Source organism: Ambystoma mexicanum, chromosome 7q, assembly GCF_040938575.1.
Source record: "Ambystoma mexicanum isolate Mex_15411 chromosome 7q, UKY_AmexF1_1, whole genome shotgun sequence".
Taxonomy (NCBI): Eukaryota; Metazoa; Chordata; class Amphibia; order Caudata; family Ambystomatidae; genus Ambystoma; species Ambystoma mexicanum.
The window spans coordinates 812186896-812211264 of record NC_090941.1 but is presented as its reverse complement, the minus strand read 5'-3'; the positions used below and the strand labels follow the sequence as shown (position 1 = coordinate 812211264).

The 24369-nt window shown below is 43.1% G+C and overlaps 1 protein-coding gene across 6 annotated transcripts in view; it reads left to right on the top strand.

The window, feature by feature from the left end:
• CNTN5 (contactin 5) overlaps positions 1–24369 on the top strand; it is a 3106629-nt gene that overhangs the window by 2688936 nt on the left and 393324 nt on the right. For all 6 annotated transcript variants that reach the window (XM_069639123.1, XM_069639125.1, XM_069639124.1 and 3 more), the window contains one exon: positions 4775–4924. In XM_069639123.1, coding sequence (XP_069495224.1) covers positions 4775–4924 — 150 coding nt within the window. The remainder of the gene's footprint in view (positions 1–4774; positions 4925–24369) is intronic.

Genomic DNA, 24369 nt, shown 5'->3' with positions numbered 1-24369 from the left:
CAAACTAGGAGTCTGCTTACCACAGCCGCTGTGCCCGACAGGTCTGACCCTGCCAGGTGCAGTGGCCATGGTAGGCAGACCGGTAATCTGAAGCTCGGGCACCATTAACAACGGTGACAGCACTTCCAAGTCACCACTCCCATATTGGAATGTCATTTTATCGGCGCCTGACTTCCTAGGCTGCCGGACTTGTAATCTACCAGTGGCACCGGGAGGTCAGACGCCAGTAAAATTGTACGAGTCTGGCAGCAACCGGCCAATAGCACCGGCAGGGTTACCGCCGGACTCGTAATGAGGCCCAATTAATCTCCTATGGAGCAAAAAAGAAAGCTTTTTATGTAAAGTCTGCATACCTTCCCTTCTGACTCTGAAAATAGCATGAATTTTCAGGAGCTATGGTTCTGAGTGTACGTAACTTGCATAACCGAGCCAAGGACAGCAATTCAATAATCAAACAAGCCATTTCTCTCTTTGAGAGTGACAAAATAAATACGGAAACACTGAAATGAGTGTGGCCTATTCTGCTTTCATGTCTGGCAGGGCCTTTTCACACTTGGATCATTTTCAACACCTTTTTTTGTGTGCAATTTTGGTTAATATAAGCTTTATACACATGTATTAAATAAATAACATAACTAAATTGTCTAAAATGCATACTCCAATCGATTAAACAATACCTAGATGCAATATATGATTAAATTAGCTGTTACACAGTGCTTCATACAATCATGTTATAACATGTTAAAACACAAACCTGTTAAAAACACAGATTTGTAGAAACACGATCACCAGAGAGCTCTATATTGTTATATTACCACATTGTCAGTTGCTATTTCGAAATTCATTAATGCTTATTCCTGGGCTTTTATGCAAGTTCAACACCACAAGCACCAGCATTATGATATACATGTGTTGGCAAGTGATATAAACAAGGCACACATCATAGTCAGGTTTGGAGGCAATGACTTGAAGAGCAGGCCCAACATGCTAGTGTGAGCCAGTTCTTTTGGTCGAAGTGGGCCCGTTTTTTGTGCCAAGACTATGCCCCACTCCATCCCTGATCATGTTCCCTCTTAAAACAATCATCTGTCAGAAGAGAGCTGTGAAACGTGTCAAGATCATCCCCCAGTCACATATCCAGTTCTGGTTCCTGGCAAAACTCTGTGTTCCTGAAGCTGTTTCTTAAACTAAAGCCTGCATAGGTTGGCCTCCATCTGTGATCCCACAAATCTGCATCCTGATGTAGAATGCATCTGCTACACGCCTCTCTTTGAGGCAAGGTATCTCTACAAGATCCACTGAGGCGCATGTAGCACAGCCATGTCCTTGATCACCGTTTTTCAATATTGAGTATTTCCTCCCATGTCCACTTTCACCTCATTAGTGGCATTAAGTTATTATTTGCAGCTCTTTTTCTGGACCTTAACTGATTTATCACTCAGCTTTTCCCATTGTGCATGAGTGTTTCATGCCAATCTCTGCCACTCTCTTTGGGTTAAGTCATTACCTCAGTTTAGGCATCCATAAGGCTGTCTTAGGTACATCAGCAAGCAGCCTAGGTTTCCCTCTGTGCCTGTACGCTACTGGATCAGGGGATCTGTGAGTGCTCGGGCAGAGTTCATACAGCATGTAGCTTCTCTGCCTTCCTCTACTCCTTTTGTGGCTTGTGTAAGCTGTCACTGTACTAAACAATAGAATGAGACTCGAAAAGAATCAGAAATGTAACCATTGTTAAGATGTAAATTCAAAGTGAAAGACATGCGAATTAAATTAAAGCAAATAAACCAGAACAAAGAAAACTAGCAGTGCAGAAAAACATAAACATTAAATCATAAATCTTTTGGCTTCCTGTCAAGCCAGAAACAGTGGCTCAACCAATAAACCTTATTCGCTCTGTTGTGCCTAATAACGGCATGTTCTCTGTAGTTTTATTGGAGTCATGGATTTGGCACTAGAACAGGCTCAGTGTTCCATTTGCCCTTTAATTTAATTTAGTGTAGCAAAAGGATTTTCACTCTATCTCTATTGAACATACGTGTTTGATTACTCATTGTGCATGTTGTATATAGAGGCCTTTTTACGTTCTACTAAGGTACATGCTGACGGCGTTCTCCTACTGTGAACTTCATGGTCATTTCGACCTTTGGGCTATTGAGGTGTGAGTAATGATCATTCTTTCAAGGCCAATACCTCCAACATGGCGACAGGAGGTGGTCTGGGTGATCTAGATATGACTATAGCCTGGTGTTGTGCTTTGGATATGTACCTATGAATGTACAAATCACTCTGCTCTGATTGCCACAAAGGAGTCATCTTTCTGTTCTTGTTCTAAATGTTACTGCCTTCTGCACTTAGGACTTTCTATAACCCTGATAACAATGACTGCTTAAGGAATGTTAGGAGCAGTACTCCCCTGTCTCTCCATCTACAACAAATATAGAACATAATGTTATCTTGGTGCCCAACCAACAACTGGCATTCCTTCTGTACCTGTTGGTCTGTCAAAACGGTGCCCTTGCCCCGTTATCTTTGTACTCTACAGGAAGCATCAACACCCTAATTTCCATGTGCACCCAAATCATTGTGCACTTCTCTTTCAATAGTGGCTTACTTCGATCTCACCCAGCTAACTTGTAATCTTCCACGAAATGATACATATTGGGCCTCATTACGAGTCGGGCGGTAGGGGATACCGGGCACCGGTAAGGAGACCGGTGCCGGTAATCCCCTACTGCCCGATTCTGAGGTCCCCTAACAGGAACCGCAAGGGACGTGTGGTTGGACCACACGTCCCTTACCGGTCCCGTTAGGGGACCAGGCCATTAATTACGGGCCTGCCATTAGCAGGCTCATAAATAGCACCTTCCCCATTCCCATTGAGCCCTATGGGGCTCAAATGGGGATGGGGAATGGTTGGTGCAATGGGCACTTACGCCAGGGTCGGACTAGACCGGTAAATCCCCATTGCACCACGCCGGACTCGGTCCCGTTATTGGAGGCAGTCATGGCACAAATAGCGCCATGACTACCTCCAATCTCGGAATGAGGCCCATTGTCTAATAGCCAGCTCCCCAAAAGCATCTGTGCCAACTCCTTGGCTCCTTTAGAGCCATCTCATCAGTGTTCTCCCCTCACCAATTCGAATGGTGGCATGCACTGTGACAGATAAGCCACTGTTTATCTTCAATAACTCTCTGGCCACCTATACCAGATATTAGCCGCTGCAGGTCTTTACCTTACACACAGTCAAAAACCTCAACACGTTAGTCCTCAGCAGCCCAGACTATTGCAAGAAGGACCTCATTGGTCTCATCCAATACCCCAACATCCTGTTTGCAAAGCCCTCATATCTCCCACCTAGATGCTATTCAACCTCTCCCACTCAACAGTGAGGTTTCCCTCAACCAACAGGTGCGCAAGTTTATCCTTTATCACTGATTTTCTCAGAACATCCTTACATTATTTGTTATATATATGACTTTGCCACTCCTTACCGTCTGGAGTCCTTTAGCCATTTCAGAGCCAACCAGACACTATAATACTCACATAATAAACCTTTCACAGGCTCAAAATGTACCCTTCCCGGACCATCATATTATTCATGGCATGACCTGTGCCCCCATACCCTGAGCTGTTCTTTCCCTGAAAATCAGGCGATCTATTAACTTCCCTAGCGTTGAGAAGGGTCTGAAACATCACCTCCTTCACCTCAAAGAACACACTGATGGCAGCATGTTATCCATGGGGTGTGCATTCATGATAAATCATGTCCTACGGTAATTGTGGGCTTTGACCAAGAGCGGTGAGTGTCACCTATTTTATTGGACTGATCTAGTCTACTTTCTAGATATTCTGCTATGAGTTAATGTATTATATCTTATTATAATTGTTCCTATTCGATAACAGATCCAATAATTCACTACATATTGTTATTTACTCATCTGATCATTGCTAAATAGCATTCATTTGCTTTAATGAACAGTACATTCTGCCAAGATCTACTCACATATCCCTGCACGCTTGCATCAGCCCATGTATGCAATCAAATAAGGCCTTTACATGCACCAAACATAAACGATCTTAGTATCTGAGACAGAAAGATTGTATTGCATTTAACAGTTTAATTTTTTCCTTTTCTTTTTTATGTACCTTGTAAAGCACTCCTTCACATGCTCACTTGACCTTTAAAACATTGGCTTATGCTTTCGGAATTCTTGCAAGTGGATTTTGCTATGCTTTGTAAGAGCTGCAATGTTGCAGTGGCCAGGCTATTTTATTCAGTTTACATGTAAAATCCGGTATCCAGTGATTACAGGGAAAACAATTACAGAGCGTGATTTTATAACAAAACAAAAACAGCAAAAAAACACCAAATTATTTTGGAAAAATAGATGGGGGTGGGGTAAGGGGATACCACTGGTGGGAAGGGGGTTGGGGTGGATTGAAACACATAGGGAAACAGAGGGTTTAGGAGAAGGACCCCAAATAGAAAAAAAACATATTTCTTTCGGTTTTTTTGTTTTAGGCGAAACATCCCTCTCTGTAATGTATTTGTTATAATCACATAGAACCGGAAAATCCCTTAATACATATGGCATTGCAAGTGGTTGCAAAATTTATTTGCCACCTATTTAAATATGCTACTATAGCAGCACCATTTCATTTGCTGGGCTATGAGTCTTGGCATGTCGAATTTTAACCTGATATTTTCTAGTTCTTTCTGCAAGAAATCTACGATGCTAAACAAATAGATCATCGTTTCTATTTTCCACAGTTCCAGACACAATTAGTGGTGACATGGAGTCAGCAATGGTGGTAGATCTGAACCCGTGGGTTGAATATGAATTCCGCGTCGTCGCATCCAACAGCATCGGCACAGGAGATCCCAGCGTGCCATCTCGAGTCATCCGAACCAGTGAAGCAGGTAATGTGGACGTCTTCCCTTTTGAGAGACAGGCTAAACGTATTCTATGTTATCATAGACCCTTTGACCAGTCATCCTTAAACTGCAAAATTATATTTTATTTTCAACTTCTCTGTGGCTGAGTTGCTTTGAAATGGAAAGATTCTGCTTCTGAATGTTAATGGCGCGATTAGTTTCCAGAGCATGTGTGAAATCAGGCGTATCGCCATCATCTCTGCAAAGGTGTAGCTAGGAGCAGATAACAGTTTAGTTGCATATTAGTCACTTTTCCTTCTTTGTGAGTGGAGAGAAAGTAAAAACGTTCATATTGTTAAATTCAGCAATGCTTCACTGAACATGGCAACCTGATTCGGGGGCGAGTGATTGCATTTTTTAACTCTTTTATTTCAGTATGTTTCATCATATGTCAGAACAGCTTGTGATTAGGAGCTCTATGGATATACTTTTCATAATGGTTTCCAGCGCCCATACATGTAAACCTTTGTTTATATGTCATTTTGGATCGCCACGATTGTTCTCGATCTTCGGTCATGGTGTGAAAACAAAATCAAAATATCAAGGCTGAGTACCCAAAAAGGAAATACACCGAACACGGGTTACAAAGGAAAATACAAAGTATTTTATTTTATACTGAATCCAGTTACAAAAACATAGCAAAATCAGATAGCTATCGGCCCTCAGTACAACACAACGAACTCCAGCGTGGTTCAATGTGTTCAGTGAGAGATGCTGTACATTAGAATTCATTGGCTTTTTATACACTTTGTGAGCATGATGTCCAGATCCACTTCGGGTTAATATTCCACTTAATACATCACCGATCTAGGGTTCATGCCAAGTCTCGAACAACCTCATATAACTGGTGGTTTGCTTTTAATACATGTATCAACAAGCCTATACAGCAACTGTGTAGTCTGGGGTTTTCCATGTTAGTCTTCTTAAACATTAATACAATGTGGTTAAACAAGTGTTCTATGTTCAGTATTTGAATACATTGTTTTTATAGTATACTTTTGGATTAGTTTCTTTACACGAGTAATCCCTTACACACAAGTCAACGAAGGACAAGGTCTCAGTTCACAACCTCAACAAGTGGCCTGCAGGCAAGTTATATATTAGCTATGTACAGAGGTCAAGACGGCCATGTTGTATTTTGGAATTACATCGTCCACCATTTTAACTCAAAGGGTGACTTTTACAAAGCGAATCCTAAAATGGCGGATTGACCTTAAATGGCGGCTTACATTGATTTTAAGGTCAGGACCTTGCAACACGGATTCTTTCGCAAGTGACTTTCGAGCAGCTTGGCCTAGCCCAATATACATATATTTATTGCAATAGGAGGCACGATATAATTTCTCTTTTGACAATGGGGAGGATAGGTGAGCATAGAAATAGCTCAAAAGTGAGCACACACCAAACTCAGGCATCAAAGTAGCACACAAATAGTGAGTAATGGCTTTTTAGGTGATCAAAGTTAACTTGATGGTAGCCGGGAGAGCATGCGGCTTCCTATGGATATCTGGGGTTCTAGATTTTAATAGGCAATTTAAACCATCAGGAAATGAAATAAGACTGCATTTAACAAAAGCAATTGAAGGAGTAGTGTAACCAGGGATCAGAAAAAAACTGACCAGCCATATCCTAAACAAACCAGAGAATGGTGCTAAAACAATGGAGGGTGCAGGTGCGAATGAAAAATGGTCAAAAATATTCTAGCCTTTTCTTCTAATTATTAAATGTCTGCAGTAGCTCTGTGGTCAAAGCCACCCAAGCAATGCCTTACTGCATTGCCAATGATATATTCACAATGCTGAGCAGTTGCACAGGGGCTTGGTCTGAACAAGGTGAAAAAAGGTGAAAAAGGCGTTCTTCTTGTGATTCACTCCTGGAATGGAGTGCAGTGGACACGCGGGTGTGTATTAAGTAAAGTGTGCTGTGTGAAGATAAGAGTGCTTGAAGACATTTTGGAGCAAGGGTTGGCTGATGAAAGCCTTTGTAGGGTTTTATGGTATGGATTGCAGGTTCCCCAGCCTGTGGGGGAATGCCTTTCAGCTCTGTTTTGACTCTCTCAACAATTGGCGAGCATGGCCCTAGCTGGGGACACATGGTGTTGTGATTCAGCTGAATAGTTCTGGCATGCACTCCCTCAGACATTCCTGTTCTGTCATCAATGTCCTTTGAGAATTGTGCTTTTGCTCAATTGCACTAATAATCTGGCCAATCTCTTTGTTCCAGACGACTATCTAAGCACCAGAACTCAGTAGTAACCACCTATTGGTAGACTGATACAGTATCTGAATTTAAAAGCCCAGCCTTCCCATCTGCTTTTTTTTTACTAAGGCACCACTAATCGCCCACCAGCCACCAGGATGGTGGACGCCAGATGTGGAATCACACAAATAAGGCCCATTGCACAGCACCACTGAGATTGGCAACGTGTATTTTGCTTAGACCTGGAAAGGAATCTAGGACATTGTTGGCTAAATGACTACTTTATCCAATATCTCAAGTGTTAGGCATGCGTAATACGACCATACAACACTGTAAGGAATGGTATTTGACAAATGATGTATACTCTAGAATCTTTCATAAATATATTGAAACCCTGAGAAAAACGTGGGATGAGGAATTGAATGTAATGGGCACGCCCACTCAGCTAGCACTTCCCTCATATTGACACACGTGTCAGTAGTGGTCTGTATTGATTACCTCCATTTATCTTTTTCATGGGATTGGTTATGGACTGAATTGATTACCACCTTTGTAATAATAGATTGAAAATAATTTATTGATGTCCTAAATTCATTGAGACAACATTAATTTGCAGATTTGGAGATATTTTACTGATTGATATGATATGATATGATCTGGTATTTATAACGCGCCTATACACAAGTGTTTCATGGCGTGACGAGGCAAAGGAGGGGGAACAGAGGGAAGATACACACGATCCTACTAGGCCAGGTGTCATTCAGATTGTGCAAGTGCATGGGAAGGGATGAAGTGCAGGGGGAAAGGGGAGGGGGCAGTGCAGTACATGGGAAGAATAAATAATCGAGTACAATGGTAAAGTACGGCCAGCAGGTGGCAAGTGTAAGGTAAAGGGTAAGTGCAGGCATCAGGTGTCAAGTGCTGGTAGTGGGACTTTATGGATACAGCAAACATCCCAAGTGCGAGGGTTGCCAGGAGGGAAGGGCAGGAGTGCGACTGGCGGCGGAGGGGACCGGGGCCCGAGGTTAGAGAGTGGCCAAGTAAACCAGTGCATTTTCAGTATGAGCCTGGAAATCAGCAGGACAGAGCAGGAGAAAAAGCAGAAGCAAAGAGAAAGGTTTTGAAGTGCTTCCGGAACTGGAGATGGTTTTCCTCAAGTTTCAGGGGGGCAGGGAAGCTGTTCCTGAGGGATGACCCAGACGAAGAAAGAGATCTACCACCCACTCGTTGCATGTTAAAATATGCACAGTGGATCAGCTCTATTGTTTACTTGATGTTTGCAACTAAAGGCCACTGCATAAGAGTTGTCTCATGAGAATGAGGAAGACAGAAAAGAGAACTTCCCATGGATGTCTGCGTAGAATTGTGGCTGTCAGAATGATCGAGTGACATTGATAAATGCCAATGTAGCAAGGCTCTACAGAGAAGAGTTGCAAACTAAGGCAGGTGAAATAATGGAGCAGGACAACCCAGGCCACAAGTCCCTAACACAGCAATCAGAATGTCTTGTTGGAACAACCATTAAGACAGCCACATTGGTTTCTCATTTATATGATTACACAAAATGCTGCATTGGTTAAACCTTGATCAGTTCAATATATGCATGTTGTTGAAGGACATGTTATTGTTTATTCATGTACATCAGACGAAATGTCACAGTGTTGAAAAACTGTTCAAAAATATATGCAGTCTATATTCAAAATAGTCCTACACAATATTTGAAACCGATTACATAAAGGAATACTAATGATTGTGCTTTGTAACAAAAATTGCCCGAATGTTGAGTGATTGGAGGGCTTAAAATTATGTTTAAGCATCAAGTAGGAACATATATAAATGATTAGTAGAAAATATCCTTTTGTTTTAGGGACAATAATATTAGCTTTACATATAATTGCTCATGGAGTGTCCACTATGAATCATCTTCATGAATGTATCCCCCTGCTCTTAGGGTCACAACATTCACCCTCAGAGAGTTTAAGCAATTAAAGAGGTCCTCAAATATAAGGGTTGCACCAGAGCTATGAAATTCAGAGTTACAACTAACTAAGCCATCATGCTAGGAAATGCAGAAATTCAAAATGATTTCTATTGATGTTTGTTTTGAGGAAGCTAATGAGAGGACCTCCATGGTTTGCTGCTGTGGAGGGGCTGATTGGGCAGGGGCAGCTTGCTTCGGTACTGCCGGACTTCTCTTCTTTGCTGTAATGCCTGGTCCCACTTCTTGCTCCCGGTGGTGCTAGGGAGCTTTCAGATGTTTGGTCCCCAGTATGCCCCTTTGCCTCCCCCATATAGAAGCTGTCAACCAAGCCCTGTATCTGCTCCCTTTGTCATTCTTGAGTGCTTTCTCTTTTCTGTCTTCTATTGTTTTTTTTATCTTGTCTCTTATCTGTCTCTTCCCATTATCTAAGGACTTTAATATATCGCTGGAACCAACCTTTGGTCAAAGATATATTCTGATTAATTTCTATATTAGTTCACTTTCACAGAATAAAAACAGTTGCACAATCCCAAACTCATACATGCCCTAGATGTTTTTATCCATTGTTTCCGAATGCTGGTGGTCAGTGAAGCGTATTCACAATGTACACCCATGTCACCCAAAATCATTGTTGGTGAAATCCAGCAGGATGAAGTCATGCACCATGTAAGCAGCGAAGACTCAATTTTGACTTCCAAAAAATTACTATCCCAAGCATAACACATTCTAAAAATGATTACTATTTCTGAATGGTGGGTGGATCATTTGTCTGAAGGTATTCCATTTATTTTGAGTTGTTAGCTATATGCAAACTACTCTAGAGGGGAACATGGTACCCTATATTAATATGATTAATAACAATATACCCAGAAGGCTCAAACCCAGTTGATGCTCAATCTGCTGCAGTATTAGGTAATATCTCTCCCTTCTAGGTAACAAACACCTTTTTGATCATGGCTCCTGAGGGGTTAGGATGGTGGAGGATTTTTCTTACTGCATGTTAATTTGCAGATTGAACATACATTTAGGAAATGATGGTCAGTTCTGATATTATGGTCAGTGGGGTGTCCATTCTATAGAGAAGCTGTGGTGTGCCTGTTGTGCTCAAAAGATGGGCAGTAGGTATTCTAGCTAACAGCATTTCTAAAGGGAGTCCTGCTGAGGCACACAACTTAAGCTTAACTTGTAGAAGCCTGTCTTCTCTTATTGTGACAAATATATTTTGTACTACAACTATATCTTTTAACTAGGCCACAAGCGAGTAATATGAATTTTACACAGATGTTATTTGTTAATAGATAGAACATTTCTGGGAACTTTAGTAGAGAGTTACATGCACCTTATGGTTATAATTACTGTTATTTATGCTGGCAGTCCATTCAGATACATTATGAATGTTGCTATTAATCACATATCAATAATTTTATTATTTATGTAAGATGTGTAATTACTCAGTGCAATATTGTATGCATGTAATCAATAATCCCACAAAAAAATACATAAAGATGAATATGTGGTCAGAGTGTTCGTTGCTTTGGGTCATGGAGAGGGAGACAGTGGACAAGCACTAGGGAGTGAATTTGGAGAAAGGGGGACATGGCATCACTTATGGACTTCCTCGAATATCATACAAAGAGCACATGTATAGGTTGGTAATAAATGATAGGTGGTGTAGAAAGTGGATGGAGGTTGGGCTACTCTAAGAGCAGGTGTATAGGTGAATGTGGAGAGGGTGTTCAAGCTAAAGTGTCTACTGAGGATCCCAGGACTGTGTTATTGATTATTGATCCATTCCTTGGTTCTTTGCTCGCTCAAGATGGTAAAAGTGAGCTAGTAGGAGACCAAACAGAGCTATCTAGTGTAGTCCCTCATCTATGTCATGTCCAGATTCTTTCCCACCCAAATGAAATTCTGAGTGTCATTGGTCCTAAAGAAGATTAGGGAATTTACAAATGCACAATTCCTGTTTCCTTACAAAAATGTTCGCTGGAAAACAAAAATATTCTACCGGTGATACCTACCTGTAATGTCATCTCTGTTCAAGGTTTATCTACCACCCTCCATGGTGGCATATCTAGTGCCATGTGAATGTACCCATAACTTTCCCTTATGTCTATCACAGAAGCCTGGATCTCTCCTCATACCTCTGCTGCTCTACTCCCTCCTCGATCTACCTGACCACTGCAGTGGGAAATATGTGCATCTTGTCTTTTTTCTCTACTTCACTCTCCACTTCTGACAGCCCCATTGGCCTATCTCCTTCACTTCCACATCCCAGTCCCCCAACTCTTTGGTCTTCCTCTCCCCTCTTCAATGACCTAGAGGAAATTCAAGCTGGACTCTGTTGCTCCTTACCTTGATGATGTGTGGCGCTCTCTTTACCCTGTCGTTCTGTCCTGTTTGTGCCTCCTCCAATTAAATGTTTTTTTCTACTTTCACTGTGCACTTAGGACTCCCTTTGACTAACACTACTCAGCACGCACATTCAAACTTCAGGTCTCTGTCCTCAGTCCTGGCTCACAACTGAGAGTCAGACCACCCAAAAAACCTGCCTCTTGCCCTATGATGCTGGCATAAATCAAGTCCTGACAGAGGATGCAGGCAACAATCACAGACTCCACCCTAAATATAGACTACAAAAATGCCTTTGCTGCCCAATCCCCTGCACATTACTCTCTTAAATCCTCCCACTTCACAAACCTAAACTCCTCCCTTCACAATCAGTCCCACCAAATTTCAACTACCATCCAAGCTTGGCGCACACTTCCCACACCAAAATCCATATCCTCCTTTGTCTCTGCTATTGATTTTCCTCAAAACCTTTCCTCTAAAATCTCTAAAACTCTTAACACTCTCATAGCCATACTCTCTCTTTCTTCCCAACTTTCTTTCTGTCCACCACCTTTCGTGCTAACTCGCCTTTCCTCCACTACTTCTACCCTATTTCTCCTACTGAAATAGCACACACCCTTTGCAAAGCCAACCATTCTTGCAATGTATTGACCTGTTTGCTCCTGAAACTGTCAAAGGCTTAATCACCTTCTCTTAACTATATGCACTTTTAACCTCTCCCTCTCTGTTGGATTCTTCCCTACCTCCTTCAAATCTGCAACTGTCCTGCCCTATTTTGAGAAACCTACTGATGACCCAAATGTCCAAGCAATATTTTGTCCAGTTGCTTCCTATCCCATTATTCAAAGGACATTGAGTGTGTTGTCTTCAACTAGATAACTAAATACCTTGAAGGTAACAGCATGGGAGATGCACTTCAAACTGGCTTCCATACTAAAAACTCCACAGAAATGTCACTCATGCATATCATCAAATTTAGCTCTGATGCTCATGACTCCAAACTCTCTCTTCGTTACTCATCCATTTGGACCTCTCTGCTGCCATTGATATTGTTGACCACTCCTACCACATTCTCACTCTCCATAGCCTTGTGTTTCACAAATCTGCACTCATCCAGTATTGCCGCCTATCTGGAACGCCACTCTTTGAAATCTCCTAGACCTCAAAAAATTCAGACTCCCCCTTTGCTCTTTATTCTCTATTACTGTGCTTTAGAAAGACTTATAACATCCTTTGGCTTTCATTATTACTTTTTTGCTGATGGTAAACTCAATTCTTTCTCTCCCTCCCCTCTATCATCCCAGCCATTTCAGAAATGATTACCAACTGGCTCACTGCACTCTGCCACTGGATGGTTCTCTGATGCGTGATACTGAACTGAAAAATTGAAGTCTTTTTTTTTTCTCCCAGATTCTAATGGCATCCCTGCCAGAGGGTGCAGAGTCTTTGTGTCAAGATTCTGGTAGTTTGCTGAGCTACTTGTTGGACGAGGATACCAGTCCTCGTTTGCTGTCTGCTATCCACTGCAACCTACTGACTTCAAAAACTGCAGAACTCTGCGGAGCGGCCGCAGAGTCAGGGCGCAGTGTCTTTGTGTCTTTGGGCTCTGCGGGCTCGATGACACAGGGAGTTAAGCCCAAAGACAATCCACCATTCAAACTGTTTCAAATGATACGGCTAGTGGCAAAGGCAGCGGTTGAGTGACAGTAGCGACTGTACTGCCACGTATGCTAGCACCCCTTCACACAGCGACTAAATGACCAAAGGATTAAGGTTGGTCTCAGCTAACGTTCTACAGAGTGCTCTTAGCACCCTTCATTGTGTCTACCGGCCAGCGAGACCGAAGAGCAAGTGTCTAATTTGATAAGAAATCAGATCACCAGACGAGCACAGCAGAAACCTCAAGAGGTAGAGCGAAGGTGAGGCTTACCGCTGTGTAGCCCGTTTCCTTCTCATTCACTGACGTGTCATTTGGGACATTCCACTGAGGCTGGGCCCACAAACACGACAAAGGACAAAGACCTTCTCAACTCCGTATCCCTCCCTCTACTGCCAGCACCATCAACATTGAATCCAACATTACCCCGGCGTTCACGCCCCCGGCTCAGGACGCCAAAGAAGTAAGTTCCCCCCTCACCAGTGAAGGTGAGTGAGCCTTCCGCTTCTTGAGGAGTCATACTTACTGGGGATATAGATGAGCACCAGAGACAGAGGGAGGAAGAGAGTGTTTTGGTGGTAGCAGAATCGGAGGCAGTTTACAAGGACCTTGATAAACAACAGTGCAAGGTGGATGAAATGCAAGTCCCAGAATGCACTACCTTCAAATTGGGAGACTTGAAACATACTCTTCCTCACCCGCCTGTTGATGCCTACTTGGACCAAAATACAGAATTAGACCAACAACTCAACACATCTGACATTAATAAGACAAACAGTCGGAACAAACAAGATGGTGTGCACACAGCCTGCATGCTCTCACAAAGGTGGAGATGCCACAGAAATACAAAGCCATCAGGGCGAAACAATTATGGCAAAAAAAACTACAGACAGGGCATTAAGTCTAAATCTACAACGCCAGCCACCAATAAGATAATCAACCCACAGTCGGCATGATTATCACTGGATATCACAGAAATTGAAAAACTCATGAATAATCATGACAAAAGGAGGGATGTTTTTGGTACCCAATGCAACACAAAGAACATGCACTTCCAAACCGCCTCAACTCCGCTAGTCACATGACCAAAGCCCAAGGCTCAGATGGATGCTCACAATATGCCAAAATATCTGTAGGTGAGGGCCCACTTATTGGAGACAACGAATTTTGAGCAATGGGTCACACAAATGGAGGAGAGGAAAAGGGCAGAAGAGATACCTGACAATAAATGTCACTGCAAAACATCCCAAGGATATCAACGAGATCCTATCCCGACAACTATGATAGATCTTCAGAATATGCTTATAGCAACATCAACACAAGCAATGATTCCATTTCTGAAATTAGAAGTAGCTAATTTAGAGACCCTTAAAGATCAGGCAACCCTGTTGGCGCTTATCCATTCAAAACAATGCATCTCGAATCGTTCATAACTAAAATTCAAGATCGTTTAAACATTGAAGCAGAAGCAAGCTTGATGTTCGCAGACTAGATTATTTGAAATAGCCAGGAATGACCGGGCGGACAAAACTCAGATGATGATAGCCCTCATAGCTATGCTGACCACTGCCAATAGACAAAAAGAGTCAGCGGACAAGCAGTGAATTAAAAATAGCAATGAAAAACAAGTAACTACTGAGGACATGGTACCAAATTGTTATCGCAAATTCATATTCCAAGGGCCAAGAGGCAACCACCCAATGTGTTGCTATCATTAATATTTGAGCCAGAGGGAGCACTGAGAACTATGTGTTCATCATCTGAGCCATTCGAAAACTGGAGCAAAAAGGAGCAGACTAGACTAACAGCTAGATTTTCTGTAACATTGGTGAGGTTCAAGATCCCTGAAGACTCCACAGCCTATGCATTTGGGTGTGTATTAGTAAAAAGGGATGTTGACTTACGAATCATGGTATAATGTGTTGGGTAGCCATCTGAAGGTCTCTCCTATGTCTGTCATAGTTTCATGTGATTTAGGGTGCCAGAAAATGCAAAAGTTGCTCCCTTGTTGGTTTAAATAATTACAACATTTCTTTTCATACAGATAATCAGTGAATTCACTGCTGGCACAATGTACCTGATCCATCTTGGTTATTTGTTTGTTAAGATTTTGAATTAGAATTTGACTTTGGCTCCACACAACATGTGGCACCATCCTATGCAGTTATTCTACAGCCACCAAGTGTATGGGGTAGGCATCCCCATACAACAGGTCCTGTTGTACTTGTCTGTATTATTTTGCCATAATTAATACTTATGTAAGGTATTTTCATTTTTTGTATAACAAGCCACTTTGGGCAGTTTTACCCAAACATATCCAGTTCAAATCATAACTGTCAGCCAAACAGATGTAATAGGCAAAAAATAACAATATCACTAAAATAATTTTCATTCCCAGCAAGAATGGACATATAAGCTGTATGAGGTGAAAAGGAATGGACTCGCCTATCTCAGTTTCTGCAAGATAAAAGTAGTCCCAGTATCTTCTAGCAGGGAAGATACAGAAAAGCTGGTTCACATTTTCAGAGGCCATAGGCCCTTAAGGGAGAGTATTGTTTCTCGATGCCCTGATACAAATTTCAAATCAGAATACAATGGGCCTCATTCCGAGTATGGCGGTAAGGGATAGCGGCCACCGCTAACGAGAGCGGTGGCGGTAATCCCTTACCGCCATACTCCGAGTTCCCTTAGCGCCATGGTGCTTTTAACACCTGCTTTTAGCAGGCGTTAAATACCATGGCGCTAAGGGACCTTGATGTTAATTACGCCACCGTAATTTACGGTGGCGTAATTGACGCCTTCCCCACTCCCATTATGCCCTATGGGGCAAGAATGGGAATGGGGAAGGGTAAATGGGGATTGGGGAATTACCGCCTCGCCAACCTTGGAATGGGGCGGTAATTCCGCCAACCACCAAGGCGCTGCCGGTCCGGGTACGGCGTCAACCAAGGCGTTAATAGCGCCATTGGTTAGCGCCGTACTCGGAATGAGGCCCAATGCATATTATGTCAATAGATTTCCCATCACATATAACAGCCCTCTATTCATGAGGTGTACAATCCTATCTGCCTGTGGCTGAAAATAGGGCCAATTGATTCAATCAAAGTAGAACAAGAGGGTGTGGCCTTACTGTTAGTTACTAAGGAAATGTACAGCCCAGTGGCAGAGATCTTCAGTGGAATAAAGGTCCTAATAAAAGGCTTGTTTGACTCATTGCATACACATCAATGAGTTATTTTGGCCAAGAATCTTGCCCATAATACAATGTTAGAATGTTGTGCACTAAGTCTTGAGTTCAAGAGTTCTACATATTTCCCTGACACATTTCCAAAGCTTTCCAAATCTGAACCCAGAATATTAAGGGTTTCAGTTTTGTCACATTAGATATGTAGGAGAGTCTCCTCCCTTTTGGCACAATGAAAGAATACATACCTATGGGCCAGATCCCAGAGAGACACAGAGGAAAATATTGTCCTATATATATGTGGTGGCTGGAATTACATAGCTACACATTCCAGTCATGTAGGTGACTATAGGCACCGATTTTCATTACATTGGGCCTCATTAGGTGTTTGGCGGTAGCCGTGCCTGTAACACAGGCACGGCTACCGCCAAACTCGCCTCTGGGACCGGCACCCGCGAATTGGCAATTACCGGGCCATTATCAGTGTTGCGGCCCGGTAATTGCCCTTTCACAGGTGTCATAATGCTGCACTCCCCATCCCCATTCTGCCCCATAGGGTTGAATGGAAATGGGGAGCATGGATGCACAAGCACCGTTAATAGCGGTGCCGGTGCATCCTTGAGTTGAACTCGCAGGTGCCTCACAGCCCGTCAGGTCAGACTCGTAGTTTGGTGGTCCGGGAACTACGGTACCAGTAGCGTTACCGGTACCGCAGTTCCCGGACTGCCAGGGTCGTAATGAGGTCCTTTGTCCTTCTAGGAGAGTAGTTGAAGGTTTGAGGCATGTTGTGTGTTGTCCGGAGGTGGATGAGCCACAGACTTGCCTACCAAAGTGGAGGAGGGTTGGTGGGGTAGGTGATTGGTGCTGAATGGTATCTAGGTGTGCTTATTGATCACATCCATGTACTGATAAGTGTGATCACCTATGAATCATGAGGGAACAAAGGCAATCATTGTGTTCCTCATATTAAAAGGCAGTGAGGAGTTGTTGCCTTATCCACTGAAGTTAACATTTTTAAAACATCTCTGGTACTGTTCAAAATGGACCAAATGTTTGAAGAGAATGCAGACCATCTCTACCCGAGAGTATTTATAGATACTAACATTGAATTGCTTGATATTCACAGGGATGTCTCTCAATAGGTACTCATGCCACAAGGCAATTTGATATCAACGTGGGAGGTGTCATGGGGGTTTAATAGTCAGTTTAGATAGGCAGCATGTTGTAGGGTTGCAGAGTGGCACTGCTATGACAGCAAAGGTATGGAGGAGTAGACAATCCAACATGTTCTTCCAGCGATATTTGAGGGTTCTGGGATAGAAGTCAGTGAAGACTAGCGTGCAAGTCATACATTTTTCATGAACCATACATTGGGGGTCATTACGAGGTTGGAGGTAGCCATGGTGCCTTTAGCGCCATGGCTACCCCCTTACCGCATACCGGGTCCGGGTTCCCTGAATGGGGAATTACCGGGCCATTCCAACCTTGGGCTCAATGTGAATGGGGACCATGCTAACAACGGGCCTGTTAATAACGGGCCCGTTGTTAGCATGCTGGTCCTTTAGTGGCTCCCACTAAGAGTGCCTGGTAAAACCAGCCGCCCTTAGCGGGACCCGATAAAGGACCTCGAAATGCGGCAGGAAGGGGTTAACGGCACCATTACCGGTGCCATTAACCCCTTACCACCAAGGTCGTAATGACCCCCATTGTGTCTCAACATAGGTGCTCCATGCAGTGGCACTTAATAGGTGCATATATTTGATTATGAGGTTAAGGTGGTGCTTAGGTGATGCAAAAGCCCTTTTTGGATATGCAGTTAATGTAATATCCTGTGTATCCAGCCTATCATTTTTGTGGGCCACCAAAACTTTATAATCTTCAAGTCAAGGACGCTGTGCTACCTCCTGCTTCTCCTGCACTTCCTACAACTCAGCATCACCTTTGCAATCTTCTGGACCCTACTCATTTTCCCACTCTATGCTGTTATACAGAAACATATGCCCCCTCCAAGATGAGACATTGTTCTTCCTCACAGGAGCTGACATTGTCTTTGTCTTTGCTTGACATGTTCATTCTCCTTGTGAGGTTTTTTCTCCTTTTCATGGCAAGCACCTGATGTCCCAACACTGGTCTGTTGATAAACATATGCTGTATGCATGGAATGATCCAACCATTGAATAACTTGTGGTATTCCATTTAGAGAAGGATGCTATTAACAGATGTTGCCTTGCAAATTAAGTGTACAGACTTAAATCTGAACTGATGGTGGCACTTGGAATTTCTTCCTAGGTTTTAAGCATTACAAGGACCATTTTCACAGCAGCAGAAATTATATAACTCAAAAGTACCTACTTTTTTCTGTTTTAACTGCCAAATTTCTACTGGTTTAAATCTGGAACGTTAGGCAATCTCTGTGACAAACTATTGGTTTACACCTGGGCATAGATACTATTTGATATCTTTGGTGATGTTGAATTGGTTGCAAACAATTGTAAAGGTTTGGGATTCTCAGGATTTCTGTTGTTGTTGGGGCTATGAGGCCTGGCTCATTCATTATTTTGAAAGAATAAGTTTCACCCACACAATACCCCAGTTCCATGTGTTTCTTTAAGGGGCAGATTTAAATAACTTTATTGACTATGGCAGACACATTTCAAAGGGCTTGTCATTCCACATAACAATTTGAAATGTCTAAGTCCTCCAAAGTTTGCACATTGCAGGAGAAAAGGTGCATTATGTTGATGCTACCTAGCATGTGAATTTTAAATATACATATACCTTGCACCACATTCAATTTTTCAGTAATATATTTTTAAAGAGGGTACACCATAATACCTACAGATGGTATGTGGGATTTAGTTCTTTGGAAAATTGTCTATATAATTTAGGGTTATGGTGCTCACTTTTTGTTTGTCTTTGAAAGACTCAGGACCAGAAGGGATACTGGCTGCTCTCAGGTTGCTCTACCTTGTAGGTTTTCCCTTCAGTCAGTGCACCTGCTCCCAAATTCCATATCAGATATTCTGGCAGTGCCTTGAATCCATTGAGTCCAATGTAGGAAAATGCCTTTTTAAGGAGATTTCCACAACAGACAATAACAAGCTGTAATCAAATTGAATTGTTTTCTCTCCTGTAAGACAGACTTACATGTGTTTCTGTTTAACTCAAAAGGTATCCCTTCTTTATATGTGTTTGAGTTTACATACCAAGCAACCTCCACCCTTGCCCCATCCATTGACACAGCTTTATGTATTGGACATGGCCTGTGATAGATGTCCTTCATTTTCTCAGGACAGCCAGGGGCCTCCTCCTTGCTTCTGTTGGTTCATTGAATTGTATGTGTCACACAGGGATGTGTGAGCTATTAAATACTCAGGAATGGCATATGTTATGTTATATACATTTATATAGTACACAACCACCCAAGATCATCTTGGTGCTAAGAAGGCAACAAGTATCACTAAAGGACAACATCCTGACCTCTAGAAAAAAGGGTTGTCAATGAACAACTAAACTCATAGTGATTCTAAGTAGCCCTGGGAGAAAGTGGTAGGGGATTCCACAGTTTATCAGCTAAAACTGGGAAGGCACACCCTCCGCTTATAGATACCTGAATTGATGGACAGTGATCAAACAACCATCCCAAGAGCGAAGATGACACCCAGTGATGTAAGGAACAAACTTATCCTGTTAAAGCTTTGTCCCCTGGCCATAAAATGCCCAGTGAACTAGGCATACATACTTTACAGCAGGGAGCCATTGCAGGGAGTGGAGCACCAGGGAAATATGTGCACCATACGGAGTGCCAGTAGCAACCCAAGCTGCCAACTTTTGAAGAAGCTGCAATCAGCACATGAGATAGAACAGCTGAGCCAAAAAAAGTGAGTTGCAATGGTCGATGTAGCTTAAAATAAGAGAGGCAATTGACAAGGCATGAAGATGTGATGTCAAAAAGGGCAACACTATGCAGAGAACCTTCAGATGCAAGTGGCCTGCTTGACATATATTGCTGACCTGGTATTTAACTAGGCATCAGACTCAACCTTATAGTGACTGAAGTTGTCATAAACCTTAACAAAATCACACATTGGTAATCTATTCTTTAACTCAGCCCTAGTGAAACAGATGTAGATTCTTTTAAGTTGCACTTAGATGCCAGGGTGCTCATATTAACTAATAAACACAGGACCATGCAGTAGCCTGAGTTTTCATTATAAATATTGCATTTAATATTTGAAGTGCTGACCTGGGCCACCGCAGAGAGCAAGGCAGAAATCATAAAGCCTAAGGGCCCGATTCATAGAATATTTGCCCGGTTCAAAGTGAATTTGCAATGCTGAAAAGTGGCCTTGCGTTGCCGACATAAACCCTGATTCATGGAGCTGTGCAAAGTGTATTTTTGCCATGCAAAGTCCAGGAAAAGTAATTTTGAACTGCAAAAATGACTTGGAAATGTTTTGGTAAGAAACAAGAAATAAAAAACAACTCATTGTACTTAAAAAAAAAATGTAAATTGTGGGTGAGTTTACATATTTAGGTTTCCCTTTGTGAGAGAAACCGAATCAACTCCTGTCATACTGTAGGTTGAAAGGTTGATTCCTTTTGCAGCACAAATGATCAAATCATATGGTAGATTCTCACTCGTGCTGGTTGTGAACTATTATGCATCTTAAGTGATGCCATCCTTGTTTCATGGTGTAGGAATTGTAAATACTAAAGAGACGAATTGCTGGAATAAATAAGAAGGCCTTTTGTGGGGGGTGTGTTCTGGGGCACCATCTGTCATTACCCGTTGCTTTAGTGAGATATGAGCTGGGTATGTTATCAATGACATCTATTGTAAATTGGAGAATGCTGATGGTTTATGTAAAGGTCCGTAATACCCCCAAAACAGTCTTTATTTGTGGACATTAACGTGCCGTTGGCAGCCACTCCACCTAAGCCTCTCACCAACTGGAATAGTGACTGTCTAAATATCTAAGAGACAGCATATATATATATATATATATATATATATATATATATATATATATATTTATATATATATATATATATATATATATCTCTGTCAGGCTTTGCAGCGAGACTCCAAATCTGGACAAAAAGAGATTTCTCTTAGCTGATTGGATTCAGTCTCGCAGTCTGGTGGTGGGATTGAAAACATTGTTCACAATGTTGTTGAGGAAAGAGCGATGGGAACACTCCTGCCTATCTCCTAAAGTTTCCAAATAACGGGGTGTAGAAGTAATTTCATAAACTGTATTTTAATTTGTACCCTACTTAGCTGGTTTTGGGAGCCAGACAGGGGTGTGGGGTTCTGGGGGTGTGGGTACAGAACTGACAGAACATTGACACTTATGCAGAAGGAGCAAGATTGAATCCTTGCCCAACTTGCTATTAAAATGTATGCGTTTAACACAATTAAGAGGTACAGATTTTGTAAGTGGTGTGCATCATTTCAAAGGTGTTTTAGAGAATGTGTTCTGGCCATGGATATTAGAGGGTTTCCCGATTTCTCTTGAACTAGCTGCAATTAGTTTTTTGTTTAATAAAAGGGTCATGTAATTAGGTGCCATGTTTCAACAAGCACTAAGTGAGAAGAGAAAGTTTGGTCATTGTATATTAATCAGTTGATGAAATACTATGTAACCAAGAAAATGAATTATATGAAATTTGGAATATTCATGGGAGAGAAGCTTATGTATTGTTTTATGTTTTATATCGGTTAAATGTGTATGGTTTGTTGTTCAAACAATTCACAATACAAATGTTCAAAAAGAGAGAGGCGTGAACGTGCCTCTCTAAGTGCAATCCTTGAAATGAACCAGTTGACTTATTAATGTGTTCCTTAAGAATCTCATCCACTCAAACTGAGAACCTTCCAATAAATATTATGTTAAGCATGGCACAGGAGAGGCTAATTTACATTAAAACTGTGTCACTTAAATGAATAGCACGCTCTTCATAGCTTGGTTTTAGGAAAAATGGTCTGACCACTCTGCTTCTTGATACATTCAGGGCACTGTTTTTCTCACACCTTATTTAATGAAAACATAAAACATTTGATGCATACTTACAAGACCAGTGGTTTCTATTCCAGTACAGCTGAAAAATATCAGTACATTACCATAGGCATCCTTTTGTTTAGCGTAAATCGTACTTGTGACATTACAGGAATCTCTTTTTCTGTTTCCTCCTCTGGGAGTGTTGTTATAGGGAATAAGGCTTTGTTTTTTCAGTGCATCAGAACTGTGTGTAGCTTCTAACAGTGGGTCATTGTTGCGTAGTGCATACGCAGATATTAAGCATGCGCGATTGGCAACGAGGCTCGCGCATGCGCTGTTGAAATAAAGACGGTCACCCGGCAGTTGGAGCCGGGGACCCGAGCAGTCCACACGCGTCCCGTGTGGCTCCTCGTGTGTGTATGCGTGGCTGCGTGTGAGTAGGGGTGGGGGCCCTTGCCAGACCCCATCATACAACACTGGCGACGAGGACGGCTCTGGAGCAATTCATCTCTGCTCCGAAGGCATCAGAGACAGAGGCTTTTGCTCCGTGCCGGCACGAACTCGCACGCACGGCCGGCGGCCATCTTTGTTAATACGCGGATCGCAGCGGTTGTGGCCCAGCAGGGTGCTTGTGCGCCAGCTGCGATCCCCAGTGTCTACACTTCAATTTTTGGAACTTTCCACAGCCCTAGCTTGCGGCAGGGCTTTGGCATCAAAAAAAAAAAAGAAAGGAAAAACAGCTGGGGTGCCCGAGACTTTTCCATACCTGGACCCACTGGGTTGAGTTCCATAATTTTCATCAGTGCTGAACCTCCACCATTTCATCCGGTGACTGGATCATCTCTCCACCCTCGTAGAACAACAGCCTGTGAGTACTTTACCCTGCCACCGCCATGGGTGAGGAAGGAGAAGACGAGGGTGCCCCTGCGCCAGTCCATGCGGGATGCACAGCACCTTGGCCCCCATGCCCGAATTTGACACCACTTGCCCACCATCCAAATGGGGGCTGAAATGGCTCCTGTGGATCAAGAAACTAGAAATATTTTTCAGGGCCTCTGAGGAGGTGGATGACGAAGTGAAAATTGCCATCATGGTGTACTCTGCAGGGACGGAGGTCCACAGAATCTATGACTCTCTCAACATCCCGGTGGTCACATACAATGCCGTGAAACAAGCTCTTCGAGACCATTTTGTTCCCATGGCAAACGTGTACTTTGACAGATTTGTCTTGTGTGCTAAGAAGCAGCTAGTAGAGGAATCGCTGGACCAGTTCTGTGCACGGCTGAGGCACCTGGCAAGCTCCTGCAGGTGGGTGAATGATGAGGAGATGGTCCGGAACCAACTGCTGCAAGGGTTCAGTTCGGGGAAGCTACGGAGGCAGGTGCTGAGAGAGCCTGGTCTGACCCTACAACAGATCCTGGACACAGGGAGAGCTTATGAACTGGCAGAAGCCAGGGGGGCGAAGATAGGTGCGGCCACACACCCGGGTAAGGGCAAAGTGGCAATCGCAATTGGGCACTCCGCTCCAGGGAGGGCAAGATGGACACCAAGGTGGGAGGATGGTCCCCCGGTGCCGAGCAACGCTCAGTCGTGCCCTTATTGTGGCTATGACCTACCGCACGTGGGGGAGTGCCCAGCAAAGTCGCATGTCTGTGGCCGGTGTGGTACACAGGGACATTACGCGAGGGTGTGTAGAGCATCCACCCTGGTAGCGGCCTCGAGAGGCCCAGCAAGAATTGGCGGGAGCAACACCCGGAGGGTGAGGGGCGTGTCATCAGTCGAGCAAGGCCGGCAGGACCTGAACATAGCAGAGGAGGAAGAGGAGGAAGAGGACATTTTCTTCATCTCAAGCATCGCCATTGGTCCCAGAGGGGGCCGCCAACTGACCTGCACGGTGAACATCGGAGAGGTTCCCACCTCGGTCCTCATAGATACGGGGGCGTCAGTCTGTGTGCTAGCGACTGAACAGTATGAAGCACTCCCAGGCCCTCCCGAGTTGGCGGAATCCAAGGCGCTGATATCCAAGGCGCTGATACACGCCTTTGGGGGTGA